This window comes from Cuculus canorus, chromosome 14 (assembly GCF_017976375.1).
Source record: "Cuculus canorus isolate bCucCan1 chromosome 14, bCucCan1.pri, whole genome shotgun sequence".
Classification (NCBI taxonomy): Eukaryota; Metazoa; Chordata; class Aves; order Cuculiformes; family Cuculidae; genus Cuculus; species Cuculus canorus.
The window spans coordinates 12,772,645-12,790,707 of record NC_071414.1 but is presented as its reverse complement, the minus strand read 5'-3'; the positions used below and the strand labels follow the sequence as shown (position 1 = coordinate 12,790,707).

At 41.1% G+C, this 18,063-nt stretch overlaps 1 protein-coding gene across 8 annotated transcripts in view; it reads left to right on the top strand.

Moving 5' to 3' along the window:
- The window catches only part of SGCD (sarcoglycan delta), a 378,321-nt gene that overhangs the window by 329,699 nt on the left and 30,559 nt on the right, over positions 1 to 18,063 (top strand). For all 8 annotated transcript variants that reach the window (XM_054079590.1, XM_054079588.1, XM_054079593.1 and 5 more), the window contains one exon: positions 9,819 to 9,891. In XM_054079590.1, the coding sequence (XP_053935565.1) occupies positions 9,819 to 9,891 (73 nt within the window). The remainder of the gene's footprint in view (positions 1 to 9,818; positions 9,892 to 18,063) is intronic.

Genomic DNA, 18,063 nt, shown 5'->3' with positions numbered 1-18,063 from the left:
GCGTAAGCTGGCCCAGCTATCTTTAAAGCTTCACATCTACAAACATTTTCAGGGAGCCTTGTATTAGCTTGATCTAGGAGAATCCCTGCAGAACTGTGGCTGCAATGCCAGCTTGGTTAAAGGACTCTGCTCACATTTCCTCAGTATTACAATTTTAGTAGCTTCTTGGCACGTCCTTTCTAGCTAGTGTTTGCTGCACTATTTACAGCAGAGTAACTTTAATGAGTTCAAGAGTAGTTATATTTCATGAAAATAATCCACAAAGCTATTTGACTTCCACCAGTCATTTTAGAGAGTGGTGTAAGCTAGAAATTTAACAACTTCCAGGAATTACCGCTCATTTTTGCTGCACGCATCCTTCTTCAGAAGTGATTATTTATGGGTCAGGACACGCAGAGTTGCCCTTTACAGCAGCCATTATGATTTCAAAATGGCATTTTGTTGAATTGTTTGTGGCAGAGGGAACAAATTTTGTAGCTCACTGTTGAAATCAGGCCTGATCCAGGGGAAACAGAGCTTTCTGGTCTCACCCTTGAGTCTACTGCAACTTACGCTTGAGGATAAACGCCGAGCTTGAACTTGGTATTGCGAATTTTGTATGTTTTCCTTACTGTAGGTCTGTAAATAGTTTTTTCCAAGGACAGATGGTGCTACAGGACTCAATTCTTAACCAGCTGAAACATTTTCCTACTATGATACTTTTCCCTTACAAAGGCAGTGGAGAGAAAGTTGCCTCTAACTGGAGGCTGGCTCGGTGCTGCTGAGGCGTGATGGGGTACCTTGCTGGAGTATCTCACTGTGCTGCTGGAAGAAAATGCTGTACCATCAGCCTGAGGACAGAGGCCTTTCCCAGCTCATCCAGTTGCAAAGAAGCTCCTGCTCGCGCAGCCTGTTTCAAGGCACCTGGAGGTAGCAGTTGCTGCAGAGCTCCTTTCTGTGCTCTCAGCAAGAGAAAAGAGTGTGGCACAACCACGCTGCTCGTGAGGCTTGGCCAAGCATTTGACCTTTTGCTGAAGATGTATGAACTTGTTCAGGAAGCAGCTGCAAATATTCACTACACACTCCCTATAGGTAATTAGGCAGCAATATTAATGCAGTCCCAAAGCAATTGTCGAGCTGTTGCATAGTCATTGGTCCTGCAGAAAAAGAACAGAGAATAAAATCAGGAAAGTAGAGAGATACACTGACAAATGAAGACACCAGATTTTAGCCTGGCACTAACAAGACTGGAAACACCCTCCACTGTCTGCAGCACTTAGTCATGGCAATGGAGTTTCATCAAATTTCCTTGCATTCATTCCAGAGCTGTGGTGCTGGAAAAAAAATGTTTGACAAAATTAAGGAGCAGCAGGGAAAAAAAAAAATCTGTTTCCTGTCAGTGATTAAAGCCACGAGAAAATTCATTTTTGCTCTTGGATAGGAATTGTGTTAGTGCCGTCTCACTATGAAAGTCAGGCGCGAAAAAATGATTTAATCTGTAATCAGCAGTGACAAAGAATTAAAAGAATAGATAGTAAAAGATGATTTGTTTGGACTGGGTGGTTTTTTTTTCCCCAGAGGCTGGGGTGGGATTTCTGGGTGCTTTCTTCCAAATAAGGTTTTTCCCATGCTATAAGGGAAGAAATTAAAATGACTACATCTTGAGCACATATGCAATTATTGAATGAATATTTCTGATTGCTTTGCTACCTTGAGGGCAATAGGCATAGACACTGTTGTCCATTTCTTTTAATGCTGAATTCAAATAACATTACCCTCCTTTTTCAAAATGCACTCATCCAGGTTGTTCGAGGGAAGACCGTGTGTTGGGAGGGAGATACAATGTGAAATTTTCCTTGTGTTTGCTTTTGCTTCAAGTACATTCCAGACAAAAATGATAGCATTTATGTAAAGAGTGTAGGCTTCTCGTACAGGCTGAAATGTGTGTTCAGATTGTGCTACGTTAATCTTGTTTAAGGAAAAAGAAGAATCATCCACCATCAGATTAATATTGATTAAATGTCACGAGGGTTATGAAAGAAACATACTGTACACTTACCAAACACTGAAATCAAGTTTAAAAGTGTGGCAGATTTATATTTTATTTCCTGAGTGTCTTCCACAGCTTTCACAACCTGATCTCTTTGAAGCTCACATAATATTCTCCTTGATAAATTTCCACTGTGTATTCCTACTTCAGGTGCTCTCCTGAGTTTCTTTGCAACTTTGCACAAGAATGCCAACAAGAGCTTCAAAGGAATTCAGTGATGACATTGCTATTGTTGAGCTGCAGAAAAAGTGTTGAAGGACCCCAAAACTAGTCAAGAAGGAAATATCTAGAGGTCATCATAAGTTGTAACAACCTTTCTTCATATGTCTTTTCTCAGTTTGGATGCAAGCTCATCTGTATTTTTCTGTTATTCCCTTTATATTTCTCAGACATTTTACCACTGAAGCTGAAGACCACTGTTGAAGACCAACGTGTGTCTACAGATAGGGATACATACATCAGTAATGACCCACATGCTTATCTTAGAGCTGTGGTTCATCTTTGCAAGTTTTCTAGCTTAAAACAAGACTTCATTTATTTCTTGAGACTATGAATCAGATAACTGGTTCTCCTCCACCCAGCAGAGCTGGCAGTGCTGGAGTCACGAGGAGTTCTCATCTGCCCCAACTCAACCATAGCCCAGGGTTGACTCACTGCCCATGTGCACACAGTGCCAAGACCAACATCTAAAAGATTCTAAAAACATTTTATTATATTTTTATTATAAACACCTTTGTTGATTCTACATATGATTTCGTTTCATAGATTACCCGTTAAAGAACAACACCCCAACACTTTGACAATGAAGGCAGTCAGACAGACCTTTGCAATGCACTATTTTTGTACTATCGTGGTCAAAAAAAAAACATGAATGAAGCTTTATGGGTTTTGTTCAGTGCACTGGCTTAACCTAGCCAGGCTATTATTGTTGCACCCTGAGATGGAGATCTTATTGATTTCAGATTTGATAGGATTCAAGCGGAGCAACAGCAATTACTAAGTTCATCCATTTAAAAACATAAAATTAAGGATGAATAAGGCTTTTAAAGGTAGGAATTAAAAGAAGCAGGCAGAAATCATTTCTACCTGTATCGTATTGGATTTACTTCCTGGACATCTGTTTGCACAGACACCTTTCTGAGACTGTCACATATTACCTTGATGAGACCTACAGAGGAGAGAACCTCGTCAGACAGCTGTTTTCATGAACAAATTGCTGAATGTGTCCTGATCAATAATAGCAGGAATAGAGGTAGTTCGTGGAGATCACCAGCACACAATATATCGCCGGTTGACTTCTGCTAGAAAAATATCATTGCAAATTCTTTTTCTTGTCCCCTCATTTGCACAATGCTACATAAAGGCTGAGCACTAAAGAGAAGATATATTTAAGTGAACTTAATCACTCCGTTTGTCACAGGGCTCTGAGACCCTAGTTTCATTAAAAAGCAGTGATGTACAGCGCTAAAGGTGTACTGTGGGTCTGCAGTTGTTGCTGGAATACACAGAGTGGGAATGAAATGTGTTGTCTAGAAGGAAAAGTAAAAGTGGGGAAGAGCTAACCAGGTGTTATCTGCACATGAGCGGAAATTTCTCTCCTTCACATTCTGTTCACCCCCGAGTGCTGTTCAGCTGATTGCCACCTACCCTTGACAGCAGGAACATCAATCATTAGTCTAAAAATACCTCCAATCGCATTGCATTTGTGCTCTTCTTCTCCCCCTTTCAGCTGATAGCAGTGGAAGCCTAGAGCAAGTTTTGTGTGGAGGGAGTGGTATGTGATCAGTATCTCGCCACAGAGGCTGGAGCCCAGTTCTGGCCAGAGGGAACAGGGATGGCCATGTCTTGGCACCAGAGAATGTGCCGGGACAGTGTTATGCAGCTCAAATACTTTTGCAGGGCATGGGAAAAGTAAGAGGCAGCTTGGATGGCTGAACCTTTGATGTCCACCTTCCTCTGGTTTGGTTTGATGTTTGTTAAGAAGCTGGGATGTGCTCCTTTCCTGGGGCATTTGTAACTCCTCTCTCCTCTGTGAAGTTCCTGGCATCCAGCCAGGGTTGAGCTCACACTAGAGCCTTCACTTTGGTGGAATGTTCATAATTTCCCAGTCTTTTCTCACAAAGCTCATGAGATTGATCATACAATAACACATTTGGATGAATGGGGCTAATGCTTTAAAAGCTTGTCCTCAACAGAAGACTGGCAGACAAACATGGACATACAGAACATGATGCTTCTGCTCCCTTTCAATGCAAAACTGGAATAAGAAACCTTCTGGTTTTATGCTATGTTTTGAATTCATGTGGTAGAACAAAGTGATTGTGAAAAGCACAGCCCACTGGCTCTTTTTGTTGGTCCCGTGTTGGAAACAGTGAGGGCAACATTTTGTGCCAGACGTGTGCTCTGCAGCAAGAGGACGATATCTTTCTGTGCAAGAGCTGGAGTTGTTGCCAAGATGCAACAGCCCACTGACACTGGAGGCTCCTATGATATGTGCAGAATGGAAAAGGGAGGTGAGATGAGGTCCAGAAGCCGGATGGAGCTCCAGCAACTTACTCGCAGTGGTCCAAACTGCAATCAGGATTGTCTTCTGGATGTGACAACAGGCTTCTAAAAACACTAGTGCCAAAGAAAATGCAGACTCTTATTTGGCAAACCTGTTCTCATGCAGTCTTTCTTCTGAGTTTCAAATCAGAGAACATAAAGACACAAACAAAAAAAAACCACAAAACCTGAAACTGAATAGGAAATGTTCCCTTGCCATAAGACTCTTGATTTTTGTTCTTGCATCAAATGAATGTGTACAGGAGTCTTTGACGTTTTTTACACCACATCTTATGTGCTAGAAAGGAAAAAAAAACCACTCTTTAGGTGAATCTTTATGGTGATTCAAAATATTTTAGGTAGATCCTGTCATATGCTTTATAAGTTCCCGACTGATTGTGTGGAATTAAGTTATTGGGCAGAGAACCAGCTAATGGAAACACATTGATGAAATCATTTTTGAGGGACATTAAATGGAACTTAAAATAAAGCTGAAATGGTTTTATGGATTTTTCAGTCAAACTGTTTATGAACATTTATCGGTGGTAAATTACACAGTGTCAGAAGAGGGAATCAGTAGGTATGGCTTTTAATAGAAGTTGCTCAGATACAATACTGTGAGAAAGAATAATTTATTGCCTAGGGATGCATAGTATAGTATGTTTAAATACAAATTATATTATTGTTTTCTCTTAACTGTCTTTGGATCTTTGTAGGTAAGTTACCCTTAGCAGCGGCAGAGAGTCTCACAAGATCAGAAAAATTACTTCAGTAGTTTGCAATGAAATAGAAATTTTGTATTATGTATCTTTCATGGTATATAGGAAATGCCTTAATAACAGATAATTCGGGAAGCAGAAGCGATGTTGCACAACAATAAATGTAATTTATTTTTGGTTTATACTCAGTAAAGGGAGAAGAGGGGTATAGTAGCTTTGATTAAGAAGGGAGATTGCTGCAGCTAAGTCTTGAACTCTTAGAACTATACATTAATAGTATTTGCCAAAACCCATCGTTCCTCAGGTAGAGGACAGTGAAAATAAGACCAGGGGAGTACGAAACTACAAGTCACCTTCTGGTCTTGCACATCTTGCCCCTGGTTTTGAGACCCTACATCTTATAATCACAAATTTGTCAGATCTGTTAGATCATCTGTCCCATCTACTCTGCTTGAGAAGCTGCTCCCATTTTTTGCTCTTCTTTTGTCTAGAAAACACCCACTTTTCTTCCCAAATATATTTGGGACCAGTTTATTGCCACTTGTCCTCCTGCCAACACTGGCCTATAGCCAGTAGTTCTTTTTCTTTCATGTTATTTATCTTCCTAATGTATTTATATGCAGCATTCATATCCTTCCTTAGCTATCATACTGCTAAGCTAAAAAGTCAAGTCCTTCCAGTCTTCTTTTGTAGGTTAGACTTTTTCTGCTCTTGCAGTCATTGTGATATCTCCTCTCTCTCTCCACTTTCCTCACTGGGGATGAGACGGGGACTACATAATAGTTCAAGGATTCACTGATGATTCTTTAATATTGTGATTTTTTTTTTATGTTCCCGTTAGACTTGCCTCTTGCCTTTCAATTTAATGTCATGTTTCTCTTCCCTTTGGCCCTGTCCCTCTGCCATAAATCATGAGTAGTGCTCAGCCTTCTTCCAGGGGACATTCCCCTCCAGAGAGCAGCCAACATGGAGCAGAAATTCTTATTGCTTTCTAAGCACATGACTTTTGCCTACATATTTTTAATTTCGCCCTCTCTCTCTCTTCTTGCAGTCCATAAGGTGTGCAAGAAGACAAACATTTCTTTCTCCATGACATCCCAATCCTCCTCTGCAGAGCCAGAATAGCACAGTTCGGTGTCAACAGCACATTTCCCTCAAAAGTTCCTTCTCTTTTTTCACCAAAGCCTTTAGTAAAACCACTAAATGAGGTCACTTCTTCCAGCATAACGGCTTCACTTTCAACGCCATCCAACATTGATGCTATCACAGACTGGTTTGGGACTTCCATAGTGGCCAAGAGCCAGACTTTGATACAAATGTTCAGCGTAGTTGAATCTGTCCAAGGCAGTTATTTACATCGCAAGGCACTGCAGGAGCTGCCGATCCCCCAGGCAGAGACCAAGGCTCTTCAACATGGATGTGAGAGGTCTGGTAAGAATAAGTACATTTGAATTCTATACGTTTCTAGTAGCACAAAGAGAAGAGGATGGTTATTTACCATTTTTCACAGTCCAAGGCAGAGCAAGCATGCAGTGGAACCATCAGGAAGCAAGTTGAAACCACAGAAAGAACTTCTCCAAAGTATTTAATTCATCCCCCACACAGAAATGGGGACACTTAAGTTGATAATTACTTATTATTAATTAAGTGAGGAAGACTTATCAGTGTCTCTCCAGTGGTCAGATGACACAGCTAGCTCAAGGAGTCCCTCAGCTGCTGATAGCCAGAGTCAAGGGAGGGATGTCTCAGTCCTGGTCCCCCGGCATCCCCTCCTGGCTGATGTCCTACTTGGTGACAGAGACAGGTGGCCCTTTAGGAGATCTTGTGTTCTTAAACCAGAATAATAAGAAATTGTATTGTCAAGGCAGGAATCTTGATCAAGGCAGGTAACATTCACGTCTAATTTGTATCAAAGAGGAGAAACAGAAGGATCTGTAAAGCTCGTTCCTCTTCCCAGTGCATAAGGGACTCTTCCATCGATCTGGGGATAAATAAGATAGGTAAAGAGGTTTTAAGAACTGTGTGTAGGGAAAGGAAAACAAGAAGGTGGAGGAAAGGAATAGCAAGCTTTTTTATTTTCAATCTTCCTGAAATGACTGCTTTGGAGCCTTCACTGGCTTTTTTTCCAAACTTGCTTCCTGCATTTATATTAAAGAATGAAAACCTGGAAAACCGCAAATCATGAGAAATATGCTAAAGTTTCTTCTTATTCTGCAGGCATTTTACTGGTTACATGCAGATCATTAATTTGGGCTTTGCATAACTTAAGTAGCTGATTTAAAGTGTATAAAAATGAATTAAAATTCTCAGCATAAAGTCACTATTTAAGCAATACAGGTGGAAAGGGTACAAGGATATCTATGTGCAAATCGTCAGCTGCACCTCCTCATCTTCCTCCTGTCAAAAGTCATTGTTTTGTTATGCAGATATGTGCAGGCTACATCTTCTGCTAAGTTTCATTGCAGAGCTAATGGCCAAGGCAATTGTGTGGATAAGCAGAGACTTAAATCATTTGAAAACTGTTGAGAGAGGACAGATCTGATATTAATAACCTTCCTGGCTGGCTAGTTACAGCTGCTTTTGACAACTTGTAAGGATGAAGGCTGATAGTAAAGTTAAGAGCTAAATATCTGTATTATGCCATAGGATCAACTTCAACTCCCAAGTATAAGGCTTCAAACTTTAGACTGCTATTCTCGTCTTTGAGTGTACTTTGTTTGTCTCTAAGTTAAGGAGTTTGGTGTTTTTTTAATACATGTTAGAGTGCTTATTTTCATTCTGATTCTTTTTCTGTAACACTGTGGGACAGCTTGCTTAATTTATTTCTGTGCAGAGAAGGTTTAGTCTTATTAAAGCCATGGGTGTTTCTCACCTATAGCAGAAGCTACCTAAGGATGTTGTATTATCGAGCTTTGCATCATCTCAGAAAGTTTTTTATTCCATAGCGGTGTCTTCCGAACTGCAGATAGGTAACAATTATAATAGCACAGGCTAAGAAACATCTCAAATGGTATATGTAAAAGCTCTTATTAGGTTCTGTAGTTTGCACCAATAGCTTTATCTAAGAAAAAAATAGAGGAAATAAAAACTGTTGCTGATGCTGTTTGCATGCTGACACTGAAATTGCTGTGATGACTACAGATAACGAATGACTAATTGTTCACAGTGCATCCGAACACAAGACCACAAGTCTGAATTCAAGAATACAAGTCATACTTGCTCGTTGGTTAGGCAGCTATATATTAGAGAATATGAAAATTAATTTCTAGTGTGCTGCTGTGGGTAAGGTAGTTACCACCTTTCTTAGCTTTATTTTAATTGGAATTTCAATGGCAACAAGAGCATGACGTTCTGCAGCATAAAGCATCAGTGACAGCGCTTGGGGACTCCTGTGTCCCAACAGAATATTTTAAAAGTGGAATGAGTTCAGAAAAGAGCAACAAAAAGTCCAGAAAATCTGCTTCACATTAAATGATTCAGAAAGCCCTAACTTTTCAGGGAATCAGAGAAGACTGGGGTGGTTTGGTCCCCATTGTAAGTATCTACAGAGTCTGCTTATGCAGGGCATGGGAGAACAGGAGAGGATTTTGTGGCTGAAAGGTGAAGTGAGACCAATTCAGACTAGATGCACTTTTTCTAAATTGGAAAAATTAGTGGAAAGGCTTAACAGAGCTTGACATGGGCTGCCTTTGGCTTAAAACAGTGATACGGGGAGAGCGCCTCTTTCTAAAGACACAGCGTGTCTCAGTCACAAAATACAGACCAATGCAGGGATGATTGGATGAAATGGCTCAACTTGGGCTGCGTAGGTGGCCAAGGGAGAGGATTGCAGTGGCCTGAAACTTAGGAAAGTTGTTCATCTTACCTAGCAGTGTACAGCGCAGGATCTAAAAGCAGTTAGCAAGTGAGTTCAGTGCTGCCTACCCCACTGTCTCCAAGCAAAGGAGGAAATGAGCCGAAGTTAAATGACTTCTGGGTCACACATCAAACTGGTGGCCAGGCAGGGATAGAACAGTCTGCTACCTGCTTGTTCTACATCTTTTCAGGTGGTCACCTCCTTCCTTTTCCCCAGGCAGGGACACAGCCTGACCTGAGAGCCTTTAGCAGTGACCAAGATAAAGTTTGGATTTCTCCTTTGAGTGTTTCTCAGAGCCCAGCAAAAGAAAAAATGTCATGACATGCATCTGTTTATGAGGGATGTAGCTGGATTAGATGCCTGGTTACCAAGGTGTATCTTTTCCAAGCTCCCTGCATCATTTGAGTCAGCAAACACTTCCAACAGTCAGGGTGCAAGCAGCTGCTTTTATAGCCAGAAGTGCAGGTTACAGGCAAATCCCAGTTGTAATCAAGACAACCAATTTCAGATAATCAAAGTCTGGCTTTTTCTGGGGACAGAAGGGATATGTGCAAGAGAGGAATGGGGTCAGGTGATGGGTTAAATTGCACCTAGGTATGATTTGACAATCACTCCCCTGATAACAGCGTATAATGTTTACAATGTCTTCTGTTTTGTTTTGTGATTTCAGGAGCAGAAGGCACAGTGTTCCCTAAATCTATAGAAACTCCCAATGTCAGGGCAGACCCCTTCAAGGAACTAAGGTAAACTCTGGAATATGGTTTAACGGTAACTCAGTGGCGCCTTGTTGGAGTTGTGCATACTGCTGGGCATCATTTCTGCTTTTGCATAAGAGCTTGGGGATTCACTTTGGGAAAGGCATCACCAGGTGGATGCCATGGAAGGGAAGGGATCTACCAAGCTAAAGGCAATCACGGGTCATGAGAGTATAGTTTCTCTTCTGTAACACGCTCTGTGTACCCTGGACTTAGCATTTGGTCAAAAATAGAGAAATCTTTTCCTGATTGTGCAGGGAAGTACTGGAGTCTGTGCTGACGGGGAGTAGCAGCAGGCTAAAGGATAATGGCCTCCAGCATTATATGTCTTGCAAAAATGCAAACCCTACCTGACTTGCACAGAGTCTAGCTGTGCATGCATGTAACTGCTTACACACACAGGGATACCACTTGCTGACAGCAATATATCAGGAGGGAATAAACAGCGCAGCTCCTAAGGACCGGCTTTGCCCGCAAGCTAATGCTGGATATTATATTTATTTATTTAAAAAGAAGTTAAAAAACGTGTGGCACTACAGGTTAGTTTGAGTGACTTGTCACTGAAAAGAGACTAATCATATGGCCTAATAAATTATTGACTGAATCTCCTGATGTCTTCTGACCAAGAGGGCTGTAGGGGTTTGACTGCAATGCTCCAATTATCCTTCCTTAGAAAAAAAGAGAGGGAGAAAAGGTGAAAAAATCTCCAGAAGGACATCTTCTTGTCCTTAGGTCTTGGGTAGCAAACTCTCCTTTCCTGGAAACTGCTGGGGATGAAGCAATCTTCAGACAGCTGAAGTGGTGCATGAGTACTGCAGATTTACTGCGGATGCACCGAGATGGGAGAGGACCTCTCATTAACTCTCTTCGCTCTGATACCAGGGATAGTTATGGCCCAGCTAGATCACTGTGAAAGATGAAGAATATCCTTGCCGCCTTCCCTTGGGTCTATCTCTGTCTTTCAGTTTCTCTCTAGAAACACTCTAATTGTTCCCATTTTGCACTCTGGGGATCACATGTGCAGATAACAAGTGCAGTGGTGGTGTGATTCAGTTTGTTATGAAAGTTTGTTCTCTTTCCCCATGCAGTGGCTTTAACCTCACCTTGTGGTTTTCCCAATCTCAGTACGCTTCCTTTAAAAAAAAAAGAGGAAACCAGGTCTTTTCTCAGCCTGACAGGCAACTGCCAGGGCAGCTTCAGGGTCTGCTGTGGTGGAAGAAGCCCTAGGAGGGCAGGGTGTTGGGTGTTGTGATGCAGAGCCCACGTGCTCTCTGTTTCTCAGAGCAGAGCAAGCAAATAAAGCAGTCAGTGAGTAGGAGGATTTCTACGTGAGCTTCAGGTGTTAAAGGCTTTCTAGCACAGCCCATCTTTGTTTCTTCGGGAGTGCCGGGGAGGAGGGGAAGAAATGAAGATTACAGTTAAAATATCCAATAGCATCTAAATAACCTAAAAAACTAGGTCACTAGTTTTTTATCATGCAAGATTTAAGTCCAAGTTCATGGTTACTTTAGACCTTTCTAAACATGGGATGGGGAATTTAATCTAAATAAGTGTAGAGTGTTATATTAGAGGGGACAGATGTGAATTGAAACGGCCTTAATCTGATTGAGCGTGCTTCTGTTCCAAAAAGAATTAAGCTAAATTAAATTTAAATGAGTGAATGGCAGTATCCAAGCTAGGGTTTCATTCAGTATATTTGATCTGCATTAAATTCATGTTGTTATTTCACTTCCTTATGCAGAGAGCTGTTAAATAACTGACTTTCTTTGAAATTAGTGGGATGAGTGAAAAAAAAAATCCCTTTAAAATCTGGCAGGTTTGGGGGTTTTTTTTCTTTTTCTTTTTTTTTTTTTTAAGGGAAAATCATTGAATAGGATTTACTTTGAAAAGAAAATCCCATGGGGTCCTAAAACATTTTGAGTGCTTCTGAAGATTTTTACCTTGTGAAAAAAAGTTGGTTTTCCTCCACCCTGATAAGCAAAGAGCTGGTGGTAGCACTGGGTAAAGAAAGCAGGGTTTCCTAAGAGCACATGCTCTGTTCCCCCTTAAACCAAGAGCAATCCCTCTCCCTCTCAACACATACACATGTTGGAGCACCGGTTGCTTCTTGGGTAAAATGGTGTCTTTTGGGTTCAGAACAGAGTTAATAGAGAAAATAATCTTACTCTGGAGAGAATGATTTTTGCCACCTTCCTATTTTGATAGCAGTGCGTGTGCAAAAGGTGTCCTTTTGGCCTGTTTGAAAAGATGCTGCAGTGGAATGGGACTGAAAGAGATGGCAGCCAACAGGTCCCGAACTGCCATACGCTCCTAGGAAAGCAGCATTGTAAACAGGCACTCAGTAGCTGGCCTGAGTCTAGAAGACTTGTTTCTGTGATAAATAGTGCAAACTTTCTTTCCTCCTTAGGCTGAAGCTCTCAGGGTAGGGAAGTGCACATTCAGCTATTGCAGGCTGTCACCAGATGCCACCAGCCTCTATCACTCTTCCTAGACCAAACGGTTACCATTAGTTACATGATTTATCCATTTGCTCTTTTCAGTACCATACTGACTTCCAATCCTTCTTTAGGAGACTTCGAAATAAGGTGACAGCGACTGTCACTGTCAGAAAGAGAGGAGACCAACTGCTCCTGTCACCACTGGGAGTCAGACCATCTGTATGTCTTCTTTCCTTTCCTTCTCTCCTTAACAGACAGACTGATTTCCTTTGCAAGACAGGCAGTATGCCATCGTGCTAGTCATCTCTATTTCTTTCCTTCTTTTCCTTCCCAAAGTCCTCCAGTAGTGCCCATGTGTCACAAAGACAGGTATGCTTTGAGTGATGGCTCACACATTCTCAACAGACTTTCTGGCCCTTTTTACCTGACAAACAGCCTTTGGCTCATATAGCCTAATTCATTTGTTAGCAAACTGCTGCTTTACAAGGTGGTGGACATCCTAGGGAACCAGCAAGGGGTGGTCCTCTCCTCCGAGTGCCCTTTTTAAAACAGAGAAAAATTCAGGTGGCAATATGTGTGGAACTTTTGTGTCACTTGCTAAGCCCATCACAGAGCACCAAGGCTGCAAAAACTGTTTAGGCACTTCTTTAAGCCAGATCTGGACTTTTCTACTGAGTCTTCTTAGGAGGCGCTATCTCACATCACAGAGAAACTCATGTGTCCTAAAAGAAGAATCCTTTTCAGCCCAGTATCAGTTGTAGAAGAAATGCCAGAGCTCATGAATGTCTGGTTTTGTGCAGGGTGTTATGAATCGTTTATGTTTTCTGTTTGGTATCTAGAATATCCTTTAATAATGACCTAAGACTAGAAATGGTCGAAAAACTTTTTGATATACTTCTGTGAACATTTTCATGTTTTTACCTGTTTAAAGTAATTTTAGACTCTTGAAAGTTTTCATAGTTGTTTATTGGATTCTAAATTGGTCAAAAACAGTAAAAAGGAAAGCAAACAAATTCAAATTATTCTCAAATTCTTGGAATGTTTAATATTGCCATTCGGTATCATCTCAAAATAGTTTAGGGAGAGAGCTTGGGAGATTTGTTTGGACATTGAATATTTGTACTCATCTGCACTAAGTCTTTTTAATGCAGGTTGGTGTCTTTGACATATGGTAATGTGATTGCCTATGTGTAAAAGTTGAATTCAAGATGACCTTTTCTCACTGGATTATTTTAGCAGCAACCAAGTAACTTGGCAAGAGCCTGTCTTGAGAGCCTTTACTTGACACTGGCTGGAATCACCTGCCTTTCTCTATTCATCTTCTTCCAAAAAGGCAAATATAGGCCAAGGAGGCTAAGAGAAGTTGCTGACAAACAGAAGATCAACATTCTTTTGAGGTGAGGGATAAAGGCTAGACTAGCCATTGAGTAAAGAACAGAAATAATTTGAGGGGAGTGCTCCAATAAAAGAAAAAAATATCAGGAGGATGTTGTTAGACTCTAAGTGTTGGAAGCTGGAAGCGTATATGCCAGACGGGCGCTGTGTTGGAGCATCCATCCTGGTCCATGGGCTCAGAGCTAGCTAAGTACCTCCCCAATGCCCAGGTCATGATGGGCAGGGGCACCCAGAGCATGGAAATCTGGTTTAGGGCATTTCTGTTCCCAGAGTTAAATAAAAAAAATCAGACAGCATGACATTCACTCCATGAGGGGTGAGCACACACCTGGAATTCATCCACAATTATTGTAGGTTAAAAATGCAGTAAACCATTCAGCCAAGGCCAGGAAACCAAGGGATGACTGTTTTTCCTGTAATGCGCAAATATAATTAAGGGAGAATTAATCCCTTGGGCTTGAAGAGGTAATTTTTGACCAAAGTTAATTATGAAGCACTGAAAGTACCAAATGGCAGATGAAATGTACTTGCAGCTTGATTTTATTAGTGCAATTTTACCTTACCATGTACAGTACTGAACTATCCAAATAGTCCAAGTGAGACCTATTGTAACAGAAAGCAATTTAAATACCGTGCTTAGCTAATGTAATATACTCGTTTTGCAAAACAATAATTCTTATCGAATTAAGGTTTCTCTCAGCTGTGTTTCACAAGGCAGCAGAAACGTTTTCAATAAGTATGAACACAAATAATGTTTCTGTCCAAAATCCATTACATTAATAAAGATTAAAAGAAAAAAAATTAGAGGAAATGCAAAGAACTGATAGATGAAAGAGGAAGTAATTGGTGGGAAATGGACGTCATTTATAAAGACTAGTGTATGATACTGAAACGCTGTTTAGCTTACATCAAACACTTGGGATTTTCTGGGAGGTTTTAGCAAGGGAAGAATGGTCAATGTAGCCTTGTATCTAGCTGGAGTTATTTTTACAATTGATTTACCAGAAAAGAAGCAATTCTTTTCTCTGTTAAACCAATGCAATCCCAATAGTTTTGGTTGTCCTACCAGCTTCAAACACAACAGACTTTTGCCTTGGAAAAAGTAGAAAGCTTTACATTCCACAATATCTATTTTTGTGACACAGATGGGTTGTATTTATATAACTGTCTCCACTAAAATCAACGCATACCTATTAGCATACAACTGAAACTAAAGAACAGATTCCTGGCTTCATAACTTCAAGCTGATTTAAGAGGACTCTGCTGAGTTTCTTTGGAATGATGGAGGTCCTCGTCACTCTCCATTTTCTAATCTAGGAGGCCACACGTGGTCTAACAATTTTCCCATGACAGCTAAGGCTCCCGGAAATGCTTGCTCTTGGATGAGACTTTCTCAGAGCAGAATTCACACTGATTTTATAGCCATGGCTACTTTGTTTTAGCTTTTCCTCCTGTTGATGTCCCTTCAAAGCTGCTGCCTGTTCATCTGTTATTGAAGACAAGCCACAGCCCTTCCAAATCAAAGCCAGTCTTCCCACAAAGGCTACTTGTGGGTGGTCCGTTAAGATCTATTCGTACCGTTGGGTGTAAGGCTTGGAGTTAAGGAGGCAGTTTGCTGGGGCTTTCTAGCTGTTAAAGTATTTCTATTATGAAAACAGGGAGAGAGAAGTTGCTGTTCGCTTTCCTTACCCCAGCAAATCTTCTCTTAATGACCTTCATCTTTCACCCAGCACCAGAAAGAAGGAATTTAGATTTTGGTGTCCTTTCCTTCCCTGATTTTAGCAGGTGAAGCCTAGATCTGGATCAGATGCTCAGGAGGCACAGACCTGGGAAGCAGCAGAGGCATTGACAGAGCTTTGTTGATTTATCCCGGCTGGATGAGTCGCGCCTTGCGCTGCTCACAGCACTGCTGTGTCGTGTGTCCATAGACAGGCAGATCTTCTTCAAAGAGGGCTAATGGATGGCAAAAGCAGACTTGGCAGGAAGGGGGGCTTGGCATGAAGGTGGTTTGGACTCCGTATGTTGCTGAAGTAAAAAATGAGATAGGTTCAAGCTAAGGGAAGGAGGCAAAGCGGTTGGAATTGGTGATTGAGCAGCCTGTAGTGGGATGTGTGGCTCTTCCCAGATGCTCTCATGCAATGGCTCCAGGCAGGGACCAGTTTAATTTTTTCTGGCCCCTGAATAATATACAACAGCCTGGTTCATTGTTCTCTCTCTGCATTTATTCTGTAGGGATTTCCTAACGCAAACAAAGCCTTTGTCTGGGAGATATTAATCATCAATCCTGACTGTTATCTCAGATTGAATATCTTTCTTGTATACAAGATCTGTATCCTGCCTAGGTGTGTTGCGCCCAGGATTGTCATTAGCTTTCAACAGCAGGATGTCACTTGCTCCGTAATCAGAGCATTCATCTAACCTTCGAGTGCCGTTCGCAAAGGTGTATGAGCCATAAGTCCTCCGAGACTTGAGAGAAACCCTATCTGTTTGACCAATCTGTACAGTTAGACATGCACATATATCCATTTGAATACTAAAATGTGAGGGTTTTTTGACTCTGTGTGCAGCACACCGCTAACCTTGAGTAGAAAACAGATGCTAATAAATGCGAGGTCTTAAAAGTGTGAATTATAGCCATTTCACACTCCATGGCAGACTCACACTGGTGAAATGGCTTAATACTTAATTACAATACTTGTCCTTTTCTCAAGTGTAGATGACATTCCTCAGATAGATTTTTGCAATGACATCTGTGGAAAGAAGTTGTGAAATTAATTCGTTATTCGTATAATACAGGATATTGACTGTGCACTGATTAAAAGGATGTGGTGAAACATCTAACATGATGTATGTGTCTAGTAGGTTAGTCTGCTCCCTGGGGTTATATTATTTGGAAAATTATTACAATACCTTTTAGAATGCAGATATTTCTAGAAAATGTTGTGTTTTATTTCCATTTTGATAATGATTAGGGGGGGCTATAGTGTCCCAGAGTGGCACACCTTACTGCTTGTGCCGTGGGAGGAATACCTGGTCTGCAAAATCTAAGGACTACTTTTGGGATGTCAACTCTAATAGGATCTGCAGGTTATTGACTAACTGCAGCTGTAAGCGGCCTAAAAGCAGTTATTAGACAACTATGCAGAGAGAGGGGCAAACAACGAGCGTTTGTTTCAATGGAAGTCAGGCAACACCTTTGCCTTGCAGCAGAGTCTGGCTGGTGCTGCCGTAGCGTAGCTGGGAGATGCTGCGCTGTGCATCAGCTGGTGTGCCGGTCTGGGATGCAGAATTTGTAATGCTCTGTGAGAGGCTCAGTAACTACAGTTTTATCATAACATTTGTACTTGAGATAGAGCTATTTGTACCAAGGTTATTGAGCATGAAATACAGAAGCAAATAGAAAGGTGGTAAGGAAAGCACCTTACCACCTATCACAGTGATCCCAATCTTTTGCAAATACTGTGATATTTAGAATGTAATCGTGTTCAAAATGACTGAATAGCTTAAAAGTGAAGGAGATTTTTCCTTTGAACACTGTTCTTATCTTAAAGAAATTAGAGGAATGTAATCCACTGAGCAGCATGTTTGCTTTTGGGTAGAAAAATACACGGATGTCTTTAATATTTCTCTCTATCGCTTTATACTTCTCTTCAGCTGTGTATATTGCATTTCTAAAACCCAAACTGAAGAGAAAAGGAGGCAAAATAAAAATCTTTGCCTTACTCAGCACTTGGTACCTGCTTTTAAGGAAGGACCCTCTCCTCGCTGAGACTTTGCACACAAGCCTGGGAGCCCTCTGGCAGGCAGAGCTTACCGTGCAGAGCCCAGCAGGGGAACCACAGCTGGGGTTTCACCTGCCGAAGGGCAGCAGTTACAAACCAGCTTCCTTAAAACTGAGAGTTTAGCATGGACTTCTCATTAACCTGGTGCAAAATAGGGAAGAACACTTGAGATGCTTTCCTGCCCAAGTAAGGAGTTCCTCAGGGCTTCTTTTTTCTTACTACTGCTGTCTGCTGCTACCAGAGTTTGACTGTATCAAGGCAATAATACTTATTATTTAGAATGAGGGAGGTAATTTGAGCTATAGAAGTCCACTGTGATTAAAAAGGAGACTTTTGTAAATACACTAATTGTACTGTTGACTGTAATCAGGAATCAACTGCTGTTGTATAACCCTATCAAAGAGAGGAGAAAAATGTGTCTATAACTATAATGATATCCTTTTTTTGAAAGCAGTATTTCATACACTTATTAAGAGAAATCATAAATATTCACTGTGTCTACAGAATCTTCATTCTGAACTTATGTTTCATGTGGAATAGGGTTT